The 14,328-nt window shown below is 36.2% G+C and overlaps 3 protein-coding genes across 3 annotated transcripts; 2 read left to right on the top strand and 1 right to left on the bottom strand.

The window, feature by feature from the left end:
* Positions 1–2,249: 2,249 nt before the first annotated feature.
* Positions 2,250–5,432, top strand: LOC131593450 (prohibitin-3, mitochondrial). Its single transcript, XM_058865943.1, has 3 exons — positions 2,250–2,908; positions 3,941–4,228; positions 5,236–5,432. Exons 1-2 carry the CDS (start codon positions 2,352–2,354, stop codon positions 4,221–4,223), a joined length of 840 nt encoding a protein of 279 aa, XP_058721926.1. The 5' UTR covers positions 2,250–2,351; the 3' UTR covers positions 4,224–4,228; positions 5,236–5,432.
* Positions 5,433–9,445: 4,013 nt separating this feature from the next.
* LOC131593449 (probable isoaspartyl peptidase/L-asparaginase 3) lies at positions 9,446–11,854 on the top strand. Its single transcript, XM_058865942.1, has 7 exons — positions 9,446–9,706; positions 9,840–10,014; positions 10,485–10,549; positions 10,661–11,047; positions 11,134–11,192; positions 11,290–11,394; positions 11,485–11,854. The coding sequence occupies exons 1-7, from the start codon at positions 9,656–9,658 to the stop codon at positions 11,702–11,704; spliced, it is 1,062 nt and encodes a 353-aa protein (XP_058721925.1). The 5' UTR covers positions 9,446–9,655; the 3' UTR covers positions 11,705–11,854.
* Positions 11,855–11,942: 88 nt separating this feature from the next.
* LOC131593448 (hexose carrier protein HEX6-like) lies at positions 11,943–13,624 on the bottom strand. The gene is made up of 2 exons (XM_058865941.1): positions 13,169–13,624; positions 11,943–13,016 (listed from the first exon to the last, which is right to left on the bottom strand). The coding sequence occupies exons 1-2, from the start codon at positions 13,622–13,624 to the stop codon at positions 11,943–11,945; spliced, it is 1,530 nt and encodes a 509-aa protein (XP_058721924.1).
* Between the last annotated feature and the right edge of the window lie 704 nt (positions 13,625–14,328).

The raw sequence follows: 14,328 nt of genomic DNA, 5'->3' as shown, positions 1-14,328 counted from the left end.
TAGGTAAAGGTATATTAACATTGGTGCTAATAATTGAAAGGAAAGCCTTATGTGACCCATTTCTTTCATTTCTTTTGATTTCATCGTGGCTCTGTGACATAGGCGCTAAGTAGAGGGTTAATTTCTTTGGAGTCGATTGTGTCTGGCTTGGGGCTTCTTTCGGGACTACAACCTTTCAAATACCGGTTCTTTCTGGTCACCCCATCCACTTGGAGGCTCATGCTATGATATGTACTATCGGGGACGGAGTGGAGGAAAGATGCATTGAGTTGTTCCTTAAATATTGAATTGAGAGTCACTTTTAGATAGGGAACAATATGTATGTATATAAAGAAGTGGATATCACTTGAAGCTTTGTACCAGAAGAAATGGTTGACTAGCTTCATCAACGATATGAGATACTTCATAAGAGGTACCCCCACAAAGAAGATCGATAAAAAAATGCTTGCAACACCTTATTGACGTCTGATTGCAGATAAAGGCTCGTTAATAGGAAGAAAGAAAAGCCATCTTTGGTAATTTCCAAAAGTTTCAGGCTCCTTTGTCTTTAGTCTACATGTTCATGACCTATTTGCTTTGAGAATGATTATGCGTATATCAAATAAAGGAGGAAGTACATATATGACTTATAAGGTGAGGAATACAACCGATCGGGAGTGACACTGCTTTGGAGACTCTTCCGACTTTGCCGAGTTTATCGGGTCTACATGCTCGTCCTTTGTTGACGGGGTTAAGGTCTCATTATTCGAAGGGCACTAAACCTGTCCTTAGGAATATGACTGCTCATACTTAGCCAATTTGGATGAGCATGTCCTAAATGAAGAGTTGTCTATTATAACTTGGTATACTCGGAGTGCTTTTGATGCTTTAGCCCTTGGTTGAGTTAGCTGTTGAGAACCTCTTTGATTTGATCAGCAACATGTTGAGAAGCAACGGTTGAAAGATAACATTCACAACCTGGAGCTCCAATAGAATAAGTACCTGCAAGAATTAGAGACATCTTCTACCTCTCTTACCGGATAAGAGAATCTTTCTTTCTTCTTAATCTTCCTGATTTTCTTGTCGGCCAAGTAACCATCTAACGAGGATGATAGCGAGGAAGAAACAGGCTCAAATTTTTATCTGGGGCAACCTGTCATCTGCTTAAGTGTCTCTTTCAACGACCCAGAAGGAACCTGAATCCTTGTGACTTTAGAACACTTGTCTGACTCAACATCTAATTAATTGTACGAAGGCCAACCTTAAGGTGGTCTCGCAATCATTTGAGAATGCTTTGTAGCAAGTGGAGCATTTTTCGCCATACTTTGACTATCTCTAGGGAGTGAATTCGGGCAGATCAAGTGCTCAAAGATGCATAAATTATTTCTCTACAGGAGTAGCCATATCAGTCTTTTTTTGTGTACTATATGCAAAGTACTAATATAATGCAAGAACTTATATGTATATATTTTCCTTTCTATAATGATGTTTATTTATTTTTACCTATCTAAGGTGTATTTATAGGATCTTGAGTGTGAAGCTTCAGATCTTATGTGAACTTATGAGGTATTTCCTCGAAGTTGATCGGATGTCACTAGTGTTGTTTTGGCCAATGGTCGGTTCCCCTTCCCCTCATCAGATGAAAACCTAGTCATGGGTAGACATGTGGCTAACCAACCACGACCTCTAGAGTGGCTAGTTTCCAGGGGAATGGACCGTTATTATTTGTGAGGAATTGATTATTGTAGTCAGACGTACAAAAAGTCTACAACAACACCCCTAACTTTAGGTGGGGAATTGATTGATGTAGTGAGACGTATAAAACATATCTGGAAACACCTCTGACTTTAGGTGGAGAATTGATTGTTGTAGTTAGAAGTGCAAAACGTCTCTAACATCAATCCTGACCATGTACTTTGAGCTTGTGTGGAATTGATTATTAAAGCTCAACATACAAAATGAATCCAACAACACACCCGCTTAACTTTTAGTGTACCGATCCTTGATCTCGTTTATCGTGCCCTAGTCTCGTTGTCATTATCACAAATCACTTTTTTTTTTCTTCCAATTTAGACCCAAGAAAATGGGTGTCCGGACATAGCAACTCAAATAGAAATACTATGACATTATAAAAACTATTTAAAAAAAACTGAAAAACATTTATTAAAATAAATTTTGAAGTAGTCACCTAATTTGGTTGCAATGAATGATAGAAAGTGTAGTAATGATAAAACACCCTTCTCCAAGAAAGCGTTTTAATTAAAAGTTTAATAAAAAAACAAAACAAAAAAAATAGTAGAAAAACCAAAACCCTAAAACCCTTTCTCTTCCATTTCCTCAAACCCTAAAACCCTTTCTCTCAATCTTCCAAAATGGGAAGCAGCCAAGCCGCAGCCTCCATCCTCAACAACATCGCCCGCGCCGCCTTCGGTCTCGGCGCCGCCGCCACCGCCGTCAACTCCTCCCTCTACACCGTCGACGGCGGCCAACGCGCCGTCCTCTTCGACCGTTTCCGCGGCATCCTCGAACAATCAATCGGCGAAGGCACTCACTTCCTCATCCCATGGGTCCAGAAGCCCTACATCTTCGACATCCGCACTCGTCCTCACACGTTCTCCTCGATCTCCGGTACCAAGGATCTCCAGATGGTGAATCTCACCCTCCGTGTTCTTTCGCGGCCTGATACGGAACGGCTTCCGACGATTGTGCAGAATCTTGGATTGGAGTATGATGAGAAGGTTCTTCCTTCGATTGGGAATGAGGTGCTGAAGGCGGTTGTTGCTCAGTTTAATGCGGATCAGCTGCTTACGGATCGGCCGCAGGTTTCGGCGCTGGTTAGGGATAGTCTCGTGAGGCGGGCGAAGGATTTTAATATTCTTCTTGATGATGTTGCTATTACTCATTTGTCTTATGGTGCTGAATTCTCTAGGTATATTTCTTTGATTCTTGTGGTTTTAGAGAAATTGAATTTTTTAATCAACTATATGCTATGAAGAGCGAACTCTATCGCACCGACATCTCTGGAAAAAAAAGGTGTGTCTGTGTTGTGTCTGGTATGGACACTGACACTTATAATTACGTTCATGGTTTGTTGTTGCCTTGTTGTGTTCGGGGTGTCCGTCCTTCATAGACAGAAAACACATGCAGGCACCTATGGTAATTAAAGAAATGAAAGTGGTTATGAAATGTTTGTTTAGGATAAAATAGTCTATAGATTTTTTTGAAGTTGAAAATGTTTTGTGTATGTTTATTGTAATCATACCATCTAAAAAGCTTAGATAAACATGATTAAAAATTCCAAAAATGTTTGTTTAGTTAAGAAATGTAATTTTACTTGGGAACTATATGTAACAACACTGAAACCTCTGGAAAAAAGCGTGGTTGTGTCAATGTTGGTGTATGAAATTGACACCGACACTTGTGTTTATGTTTAATTATTCATTTTTTCAAATTATTACTTGTGTCTCTATGTGTCAATGTCGGTGTTGTGTTTCCCATGTGTCTGTGCTTCATAGAGTGAATCTCTAACTTGGTCCCTGAGATTCTATAGAGCCATCAAATTAGTAAGTCATAAAAAACGTTTGTGTATTTGTTAATCCTTATGGACTGATTTGATGTTAGGTATTCAACTTTAGGCGCTAATTTGAAATGTTTGCCAACAGAAGATAACCTTTGAACTAAATGATTGACAATATGATTTTCAAATGTTTTTGTTAATTTTTTAATTTCAAGAAGCAACTTATTTGTGCCCGTTGTTTTAGGGGTCAAGTTGGTCATTCACTCCTAACAATGATATTGCTAACTCAATATACTAGCTAACTGTAACAAACTAACTAATTTACAAGTAGACTTGCAACTTATTCATTAATTGTAACCAACTTACTAATATACTAAGCTATGAGTTTGAGATTCACGAAGTGGCATTTGTGTACTAATATTTCTGTGTATGATCCAATACCAGGGCCGTTGAGCAGAAGCAGGTGGCACAACAAGAGGCTGAGAGGTCTAAATTTGTTGTGATGAAGGCAGAACAGGAGCGACGTGCTGCAATTATCCGTGCTGAAGGAGAAAGTGATGCTGCCAAGCTGATTTCTGATGCTACTGCGTCTGCTGGTATGGGGTTGATTGAGCTTAGGAGGATCGAGGCTTCCAGGGAAGTGGCCTCTACTTTGGCTAAGTCTCCTAATGTCTCTTACCTTCCTGGTGGAAAGAACATTCTCATGGCTCTCAACCCTTCACGTTAATGAGGGTAATCTCCTTATTTTGGTTCTTGCATTTTTGTGGTTTTGATTTAATTTGGTTTAACTAGATTTTGAATATGTACTGTATGTCATACCTGCTTTAATTTGATTTATTTCATTCATAGTTGCATTGCATCAGCTTGTATGTCACAGCATGTTGAAATAAGATAAAAAAAGTGCATTCCTCTTGCTTGATTAAGATGCAAAGAAACCTTTTGTATAGAAGTGCTGATAGGCCTGCAAATACAACTAGTTACTTCATGAGATTAGATGGATATTTACTAGTTGGGGGGAAAATCCCATGACACGAACAGTGAAGGAATCCATTTATAGTTTAGGATTTTATTCTGATGGTGGCCTTTTCGACTATGTTTGAAACAGTTGCATATTTTGGGCCCGTTTGGATTGATTTATTTGAGCTTATCTACTAATGTCATAACTTATAGCCTTCACGTGAACACTATATTTTATCGTTTGTTATGAAATTAGCTTATGTAAACTTATACATAAGCACTTATTATAGCAAGTGTTTGTGCTATAAACTGCAAATAAGCTGTTTATCAAGACAAAGCTTTATCCTTTTTGAGCTTAAATTGAGGAAAAGGCCTATCAGGTCGATATTGCAAACCACAGCAAATAGTTGGAAAGTTTTATGAATAGCCGAGAGTAGGAGAACACTCTCATTTGAGATGAAAAATTTATTCATCAAGAGGAAAATAAGCAGAAGGATTATCATTAATCTTTATAATGCGTGAAAGAAGATGCATCGGCTTTTGAGCAAACACATCCCTTTACACCAAACCATTCAGTCAATTCTATCAAATTGTTTTGGTTATATGTTAGGAGATAAGAATTTTTGTGGTTGCCATTGGTTTTTCTCCTTAAGTTATTGGTATTAATTATCGTCTTCATCCTTTCTAGATTTTGATTTTGATGTAAATGTTCCACCTACTCAATCATAGGATGTTAATTAACAATTGCTAAACCCGCTAATAAAATTCCTTCTTCTTTTCAGGGCTCGATGACATGGGGTCATAGCATGCTTGGATTGGATCATTGTCACGAGGCGCGCCTTTGTTAAACGTCTATTTTTTCCTACTTTGTAGATACTGTCTCATCTGAGCTCTGTTTCATATGATGTTAGAAGGATTTGGATCTTAATGTTTGATAATTGCAGAATAATTAAATGCAAGTCATACAAGGTTAGACTGAGAGATGAAGTTGAATGCTTCCTTGTGTGGTTAAAGTTAGAAATTAATTTGAATCATAATGTTTGATAATTGCTTAATAACCAAATCTGAATTATACAACATGGTGAGAGATGATATTAAATGCTTTCTAGTATCCTGCGTGGTTACACCGTTACAGTGTCTTTTATCATCAATTTAGCCCGGGGATTATGCATGGAAAATTAATGTTTACCGTTTGTATCATTTTTTTTGTTCAAAAAAAATAAATCATAAATGTTTATATAATAGTTTATAAAATTACATTTGACAAAAGGGGAAAATTGATTCAACATCTACAATGGAATTGAATCTCTTTTTTGTGACATTCATATGACTATATGAGGAGGGATGTCACTCATCTGAAAGGAGGGATGTCACTCATCTGAAAGACAGATAAAATATAATGAATAAAATTGAATTTTGTGGGATATAGCGTCTCTACTCTCAACTGTCATAAGTGTAATCTTGTTTTGGACTAATATCCAAATTGATATTATCTCAATTGGCTAGGTTTTTTATGTTTTTAAAAAAATGGAGTTATTAATAATATAAACTAAGCAAATAACATCTTAAAATTCAAAACATCACATCTTAAAATTTAAATAATGTGAATCAAACTCTTAATCACATTAAAAAGATCATATCTTAGAATTTAAATTTGACAGGGAGGAGGATCACTATTTGATCCTCGCAACTGTGATTGGGAGGGATTGAAATTATTTGATGCCAAAATTAGCCCTCGAATCGGACTAAATTGGTAGTGAAAAAAAATCAAACTTAATACTATTTTTTTAAAATTTAAGCAAACATACAAATCATAGATCATCATCAAAGAAGTCTTCATATTAATTAAAGAAGTCTTCATATTCCTCCAATTATTCATCTTTATCATCTTCTTCAACATCTTCTCCAACTTATTTCTCTTCTTGGAATGAATCTAAAATACAATAATTTGAAGTATTAATTTAATAATACTTGAATGTAAGATACTTTAACATCCTAGTAAAAAATTAATACTTGCATGCTCAAAGATGCTCCAGTTATGCTCACATCCTGCAACTCAAACTTAACACTTTAACAATCAGTAATTGCAAATCTTGAGTTTTAGCTCCATAAGATTTCCACCACTCAGCTGCAAGTAAAAAATCAATTTACTTCAGGATAAACACAACACAAAGTGTCTCACATGTGACCGATAATTGTAAGACAAAGAACTTCCATCTTATCTAGAGCTAATGTCGACCTTTGTCTAATCGCTCTTACACCAAAGAGATCTGTAGCACCCTTGTATTGTGTAAATTGTACTCAAATTTTATCTTTCATTTCATTTCTTTAACTAAGTGTCCTAACACATTTATGGATGTCTCTCACCAATTTAGGATCATTCTCAATTTCTGATTTATCATAATAATATCCAGGATTGAGATAGTAACCTGCAACATGTAGTGGATGATGAAGTTGACATTCTCATTTTTTATCAATGATTTCAAATACGACTTTGCACTTGCTTGAATTTAAATTGAAAGCTTTTTCAATTAATTTTTTTCTACCCCAATTGCGGCATATATGTAACTCATTGCGAGTTTCCTTTTATTACCAACCATTCTTAGCGCATCTACAAGAGGCGCCATGACCTTTAAGAGTGTAAACACCATTCCAAAATGATGGTATAAGTATAGTAGTAGTTTCCATTTTTACTTTAGAATCCTTGACATGTTTGGAAGTCTCCCATTATTCACAAGTGAACATCTCTCTAAGCTTGCTTTTTAGTTCTTGCAACCTTTGTAGAGTAAGGAAAGAGGTAACAAACCTTGTCACTCCGTTTTTAACCAATTCAACATTGCCGATAGTCTTTCTAATTAGATTCAAAGCAAATGTGTGGTTATAAATGTAGCCCATAACATTAATTCAATTTTGTATAACCTTATGAACCAAACAAAAATCTGCATAAACAACAAGGATGAAACAAATAATTCTTTTTAAAACTAAGGAATTTCAAATTTCTTTTACCAAATATTAACCGTATCAAACTATATTTTAATGTTTTTGATCAAAGCTTCTCCAAGACTCACTTGTACAAGAAGTATTCTCAAATGACTCTTTAATGTTTCTCTATATAAGGAGCCGGAGACTTGAAGAAATTAACAACAAACTAATGAAAAACAAAGAGTTGTTACTCTGTCAAATTAAAAGCATAAATTAACTTAGAATTTCTTAACATTTGTATATCTTAGAATTTCTTGTCTTAAGAGTCTTTTGTGTTGTAACTTGTTTACACCTCTAATTGTATATCAAATGTAACTCTTAAACAGTATCTCACCTGTAAGTTAGATTGTTAGAAGTCTCTTGCTTGTGTGCTTAAGCATCTGAAGTCTCTTACTTGTGTGATTGAGCATTTGAAGTCTCTTGCTTGTGTCCTTGAGCATTAGAAGTATCTTTCTCGCGTGTTTGGGCATTAGAGTTCCCTTGCTCGTGTGCTTGAGCATTTGTAATCAGTTGTGATTATACTGAAATCCCTTGGAAGTTCAAGGGGATTAGACTACACTAAATTTGTGGGAAGAATCAGGATATATCGCTTGTATCTCCCTTTCCTTGACTCTAACTCTGAACTTATCTTATCCGTTGCAAACAACTATATTTGGATCAGATTCTAGACCTTGTGTTCAGAATCTTATAAGAGAGTTTTAGAAAAGAAAAAAAAGCTATCACAATTCAACCCCCTTCTTGTGTTTTTATCACCTTCAATCCTCTCATGGTAAGGGTAAAAACATGACCCCAAATATCAGAATGTACAAATTCAAATGATGAAGCGGAAACAAAAGTACTTTTATTAAAAGATAAAGTTGATTGTTTAGCAGTTTAACAACCAGTACAATCAAGACGACAATGCCAAAGTCGAATAGAAGAATATTTGAAAATTTGAAAGCGACACATGTGTTAGGCCCTTAAGGAACATGTAGTTTAATGAGCTCAAATAATCTTCCGATCTTTCATCCATTCCCTATGTGTTGCTCTGTTCTTTGATCCTGCACACTACATCCAAAGGAAGAAAAGGTAAGCTCATAACCTAGATCACATAATTGACAAACATAGATAAAGTTGAAACTTAATTTACTAATGAGCAATGTGTCAAACAAGCTTAAATTAGACAAGCGGATTAACCTTTATGGGTTACGCATAAGAGACCCGTTAACAATGTGAATATAATGACTAATATCATTTTTAGATATTTTTAGATAGGGAAGAAGATAAGTGAGATACACAAGTCACGTGATTCCAACAAGTAGAATCTAGTGTGAGGGAAAAACAACGAGAGTATTACTATTACCAGAAGGAAGAAGTTGTCCAAGGAGAGATTCAAGATTAACAATAGAGAAGGAAAACTAAGAGGATTATGCAGAATCATTGACAATAACAACACTTGCAAGTTTAGGCTTAGAAAAGTTAGAACATAGTTGATTCTTATTCCAATCAGGTTATGGAGGACGAGTGAGACAATTTTGAATAAGTGTTCAAATGTCTTACAATAAAGATAACAATTTGAAGCAATATGATAATTTTTTTTCAATTATGATATTCTACCGTGGTATCATCAGAAAAGAATATCCATACTTACTAGTTATGGCATGGATGACAAGAATTAGTAATTGTATTTGTAATTGCAAAGAAAAAAATCATCTTATTGACGAAAAAAGTTTCAATCTAATTTCTTCATACTTTTTTTTTTTTGAGAAAAAAGAGGGCCTAAGCCAAAAAAAAAAAACGCTAAACAGACTCTAACCCATTCATAATCATCATTAAGAACCACCAAAATTTAATAAACATAATACGATTGCGACTAGTCTCATATAATTTTATGTGAGTTGAGTCTTTGAGAGAAACTAATTTCACATAATTTTGTTTTGTGCTAAAAACTTATAAACAAGTCGACCAATAAATTACTAAAATTTTTGAACATCTGATATTGATGAGATAAATCACATATAGTTTAGGTTGTTTTAAATAATCCGTTACCTCTTGGTCATTTTCAAATCCCAAAATTGCATATGGAAAACTTCTTAAATAACCAAATATAAACTTCAACCATTTGAGCCATCGAGTTTCACATAAATTCTCTCAAAGAATCGAGGTGTCATTCAATGATTTGGGTATTCTCAAATCGATAGTTCACAACAAGAAAGAGTGATAAAACCTCCAACTCCATCCATGTCTTCAAACCCCCTCATCTTCATACTCCTCCTCTCTTTACTCTCACTGGTAAACACCAACCAACCATTCCCTTTTCTCACTCAAATTCATCAACTTTATACCAAAATCTTAATTGGGTTTTCATTTTTATTTTCAAAATTTCAAATTTTTGATTTTATTTTGCATGTGTTATTGTGATGAGGTTGTGGGGCATCATGGAAGTGTTGAATTGAAACAGTATCCATTGGTAGTAAGCACATGGCCGTTTATTGAAGCTGTTAGAGCTGCTTGGAGTGCTGTTGATGCTGGTGCTTCTGCTGTGGATTCCGTTGTTGAAGGTTGCTCCACATGTGAGGAACTTAGGTGTGATGGAACAGGTTGGGGAATTTAATCTTTTCAGCATAATTTGGACTTTTCAATCTGAATTTTGGCTTTTAGGGCAACTTTAGGAGATGATATTGTGTTAGCATAAGTTAGTTAAGCACTTATTTGGCTAGTCTTTGGACATGTTTGGATAAACAACTTATTTGCAACTTATAGCAAAAATGCTTATCAAAATAAGCAGTTATGAATAAGTTTAGGGTTTGAATTGTTTTACTTCCCCATTAGCATAACTTAATTAAGCACTTATTCAATAGGTGCTTATTTTATTCAATGCTAACATATAAGTTCTTGTTTACATAAGCTATTTCTGTAACTTATTGTAGGAAACTTATAAAAATAAGCTAAAAACTACTTATGAACATATCGGAAGTTATTTTTATACTTAACTTTTTCGAAATACTACACAAGTGTTCATGTTATTATTTGTAAGTCTAAATGATCTTTTCAAAATGAATCTTAACAGTTGGTCCGGGTGGGAGTCCCGATGAGAACGCTGAAACTACAATGGATGCTATGGTCATGGACGGGGTAACGACTAATTACCATGTTCTGTAACTGTTAATTAGTTTCTATCTTGCATTCTAAAATTCTTACATCGGCGTGATATTTGGTCCAATCTTTTGCTAAGGGAATACATAGGTGACTATGGAAGTAGGAGCTGTTGCTGCCATGCGATACGTAAAGGATGGAATCAAAGCTGCTAGGCTAGTGATGCAACACACCGAACACACTTTGCTGGTTGGTGAGAAAGCATCCGAATTCGCAATTTCAATGGGTCTTCCAGGACCAACAAACCTGAGTTCATCAGAATCTATAGAGAAATGGACCGAATGGAAAAAAAGTAGCTGCCAACCGAATTTCAGGAAAAACGTATTACCTGCGAATGATTGTGGTCCTTATCGTCCAAATAACTATCTCGACCTTTCTGATGAAACATGCTCCGTTATTGATCGAAGTCAAATACGAAGATTACCTCATGTTGGTCTTCACAGCCACGATACCATTTCAATGGCTGTTATTGATAGAGTAAGATTATCATAACAACATAGAAATCGATCTGCGTATATCACCATGTATTAACATTGCAAATGACACTTCTCTATTTGGTTTAGACAGGACACATTGCTGTTGGCACATCAACTAACGGAGCAACATTCAAGATTCCCGGAAGGTAAACTTGTCGGTGTCAATCTCAGAAGTTGAAAGATCTTTTCATTTCTTGAATGACCAAATTGCTTCTTATAATTGAAATTTTCTCTTGATTGCAGGGTAGGTGATGGTCCAATAGCTGGATCCTCGGCATATGCTATTGATGAAGTCGGCGCATGTTGTGCAACTGGGGATGGCGACATCATGATGCGCTTCCTTCCATGGTACTACGGAAACTCCATAGTTCCTCTAGGTTTAGATTCTGATATTTTCTCTCGTGAACTTTCAAGGTTAACACTTCTTTTCAATTTCAGCTATCAAGTTGTGGAAAGCATGAGGTTGGGAATGGAACCCAAACTTGCTGCTAAGGATGCAATAGCGCGAATAACCAAAAAATTTCCAAACTTTATAGGAGCTGTCGTTGCCGTTAGTAAAACCGGGGAACATGCCGGGGCCTGCCATGGTTGGACGTTTAGATATTCAGTAAGGAGTCTTGCAATGAAAGACGTAGAAGTCTTTACCGTGCTACCCTGAAAGATAGTCTGTTCAAGAAATCGGTACCCTTCAGCATTCAAATTTAAGTCATTATTATGCTAATTTTGTCGGTTGAGGAAATTTGATGGCATACAAATGTGCTTAAAATCATGTAACAAACATCATTTATGATATTAATCGAGAATTTAACATATATATTGCAAGATTAACATGTGCATGTGCATGTAATATCGAAAAATTTTCTGCTCTCGTTTCTATAGCATTAGGATTGGATCTTCTATAAAGCATCGTAACTTTCATTCGTTTTTCCGACAATTCCCTTCCAAAACCAATGTTCCTTCCACACTTTCTCCACCTGTTCGAGCGGCACATTTTTTGTCTCTGGTAGAAAATAATACACAAACGCGGTCATCACCACCACCCAACCGCCAAAGAAGAAGAAAATCCCCGACTTGAAGTGACAAAGCATAGCGAGAAAAGTCTGCGCGATAATAAAAGTGAAGAGAAAACTCACTGCCACCGTGATGCTTTGACCAGCTGATCTAATCTCCAACGGAAAAATCTCGCTTGGTACTAACCAACCTAGCGGGCCCCATGACCATCCAAACCCAGCAACATAAATACATATCATTACCAGAACCATATAAGCATACCCTTTGCTCAATCCGCCGTGATCTTTGAGATGAACTGCCATTATGCCTCCGACTATACACTGTAAGACCAGCATTTGAATGCCGCCAACTATAAACAAAGTTCTTCTTCCGAGTTTATCTACTATGAGCATTGATATGAACGTTGAACCGGTACCTACTATACCTGTCATGACAGATGATAACAGCGACGCGCTTTCTCCTAATCCGATTGTTCTGAAAAGTAGAGGAGCATAAAAAGCAATGACATTGATCCCGGTCACTTGCTGAAAAAATGGTATTGCTATTGCCATTACAAGTTGAGGCCTATATCTTCTTTCCAATATAATCTTAAATGATTGTTGTTCACTTGTTTTTGAAGTAGAAGAACTTGCTTTAGTGAGGTCGTCGAGTTCTGCTTGAACGTCTTCCACACCTCGAATTCGTTGAAGTATTAGCTTCGCCTTTTGATTGTCTTGACTGGTTTGGATTAAGCTATTGGGAGTTTCTGGAAGGAAAAGTGCACCTAGTGTTAGGAAAGAGGCTGGAACTGCTGCCATGGCTAGAGATACGCGCCAACCATAACCACCTTTAATCTTCTCTGTTCCATAGTTGATTAGGTTAGCTGACAAAGCACCGATACCGATGCTTAATTGGAAACCATTGTTTATTGCCCCTCTAAATCTCGGTAGTGCCATTTCAGAGAGGTATAGAGGAACTGCCTGCAAAATCAGCACAGAATATGAGAGCTAATCTCTCACGCGATTCAGCATCGAAACCTTATTTTCAACTTGGTATCAGAGCCTGGTTCTGACGAAGAAGCTTAGCATAAATGCTTGGGAAGAAAACAATGAGAGTAAAGAGAGACTGTTACCTGGTTTGCAAAACCAACCCCAACTCCAAGCAAAAGCCGACCGATTATGAGCATGTACACGTTAAAGGCTGCACCCCCAAGAGCTGTACCGGCAAGAAATGCAGCGCCGCCTGCAACGATAGATGGCTTGCGTCCGAAGACTCTAGTGACATATGAAGCCAAGAAGGAAGTAAAAAAACCAGCAACATAAAGCGAGGATGTAAAAGAGGTCAACAGTTGACTGTTAAACTTGCAATAGTTGCTAACTTTGACATCTGATTTCATCTGAAGATATATCTTGCGGAAGAACTTCTTCAGAAACGGTTCCATTGATGTAACACCGCCTGTTATACCAATGTCATAGCCGAATATCACACCTCCCATAGCAGCCATCATACAAGACAGAACAACATAAAGGGTTACCCTTCCATTATTCTTCTCTCCATTTTGAGATGTTATAGCCAATCCAACTGCCATTAACTTTTCTCTTTTAGCTTTCACAGACAGAAGCTTAGAAAAAGTGGAGAGAGTTTGAGATTTGAATATTCAGAGCTAAATAAGCCAGCAGTGTCTATTGACTTGCACAGTTGATTAGTCAAGAGACAAACTTCAGAACAGTTGATTAGTCAGTCATTTGGAGTAACTTATGAGATATATTTCAGCTTATTTAAAATGTAAGCTTTTCAAATTAGTTTTTTTAGATAAGCTCTTTACTTAACTTCCTGTAATAACTTATTGAATAAGTGTTTAACTAAATTGTTTATCCGAGTTCACCTGTAATTGTGTGACAAATATCTGAATAATGTGGTGTACTAATTTTCTTGTTTGAAAGGTCAAGTTTGTACACCAGCAATGCTTCTTAATAATTGGAGAAAAAATAATTCAAAATCAACAATTTGAATGGTGATTTCTTTGGTAAGGACCCATTTGGGACCAATTTAATAAAGGACTTATGTATTTTGGCATATTAGTATTCTAGTTATACAAGGAACATCACATGTTCAGTTTGAATTTCTATGAATATGATAAGAGTGAAAATGAAGGGTTCAATCTTCAACTTCAAATCTCACCAATAATATCTATTTAAATATAAGCAAATATAAGTGCATGTGACTTCTGATATGATATGAACATAAACTAGTAATAAATATTGGACTATTGGTGAAAGCTTGGATCTTGAG

Source organism: Vicia villosa, linkage group LG3 (genome assembly GCF_029867415.1).
Source record: "Vicia villosa cultivar HV-30 ecotype Madison, WI linkage group LG3, Vvil1.0, whole genome shotgun sequence".
NCBI lineage: Eukaryota > Viridiplantae > Streptophyta > Magnoliopsida > Fabales > Fabaceae > Vicia > Vicia villosa.
Note: the sequence above shows the minus strand (reverse complement) of the source record. Positions and strands in the feature narration are given on the sequence as shown.

What these genes read in the sequence shown, in the direction of transcription:
- LOC131593450 (XM_058865943.1), top strand. Translation starts at nt 2,352, where the DNA reads ATGGGAAGCAGCCAAGCCGCAGCCTCCATCCTCAACAACATCGCCCGC. An exon ending in TATGGTGCTGAATTCTCTAG is followed by an intron (nt 2,909 to 3,940) that starts GTATATTTCTTT and finishes ATCCAATACCAG; the next exon opens with GGCCGTTGAGCAGAAGCAGG.
- LOC131593449 (XM_058865942.1), top strand. Translation starts at nt 9,656, where the DNA reads ATGTCTTCAAACCCCCTCATCTTCATACTCCTCCTCTCTTTACTCTCA. An exon ending in TCCTCTCTTTACTCTCACTG is followed by an intron (nt 9,707 to 9,839) that starts GTAAACACCAAC and finishes TATTGTGATGAG; the next exon opens with GTTGTGGGGCATCATGGAAG. An exon ending in ATGCTATGGTCATGGACGGG is followed by an intron (nt 10,550 to 10,660) that starts GTAACGACTAAT and finishes GGGAATACATAG; the next exon opens with GTGACTATGGAAGTAGGAGC.
- LOC131593448 (XM_058865941.1), bottom strand. Translation starts at nt 13,624, where the DNA reads ATGGCAGTTGGATTGGCTATAACATCTCAAAATGGAGAGAAGAATAAT. An exon ending in GGGTTGGTTTTGCAAACCAG is followed by an intron (nt 13,017 to 13,168) that starts GTAACAGTCTCT and finishes CTGATTTTGCAG; the next exon opens with GCAGTTCCTCTATACCTCTC.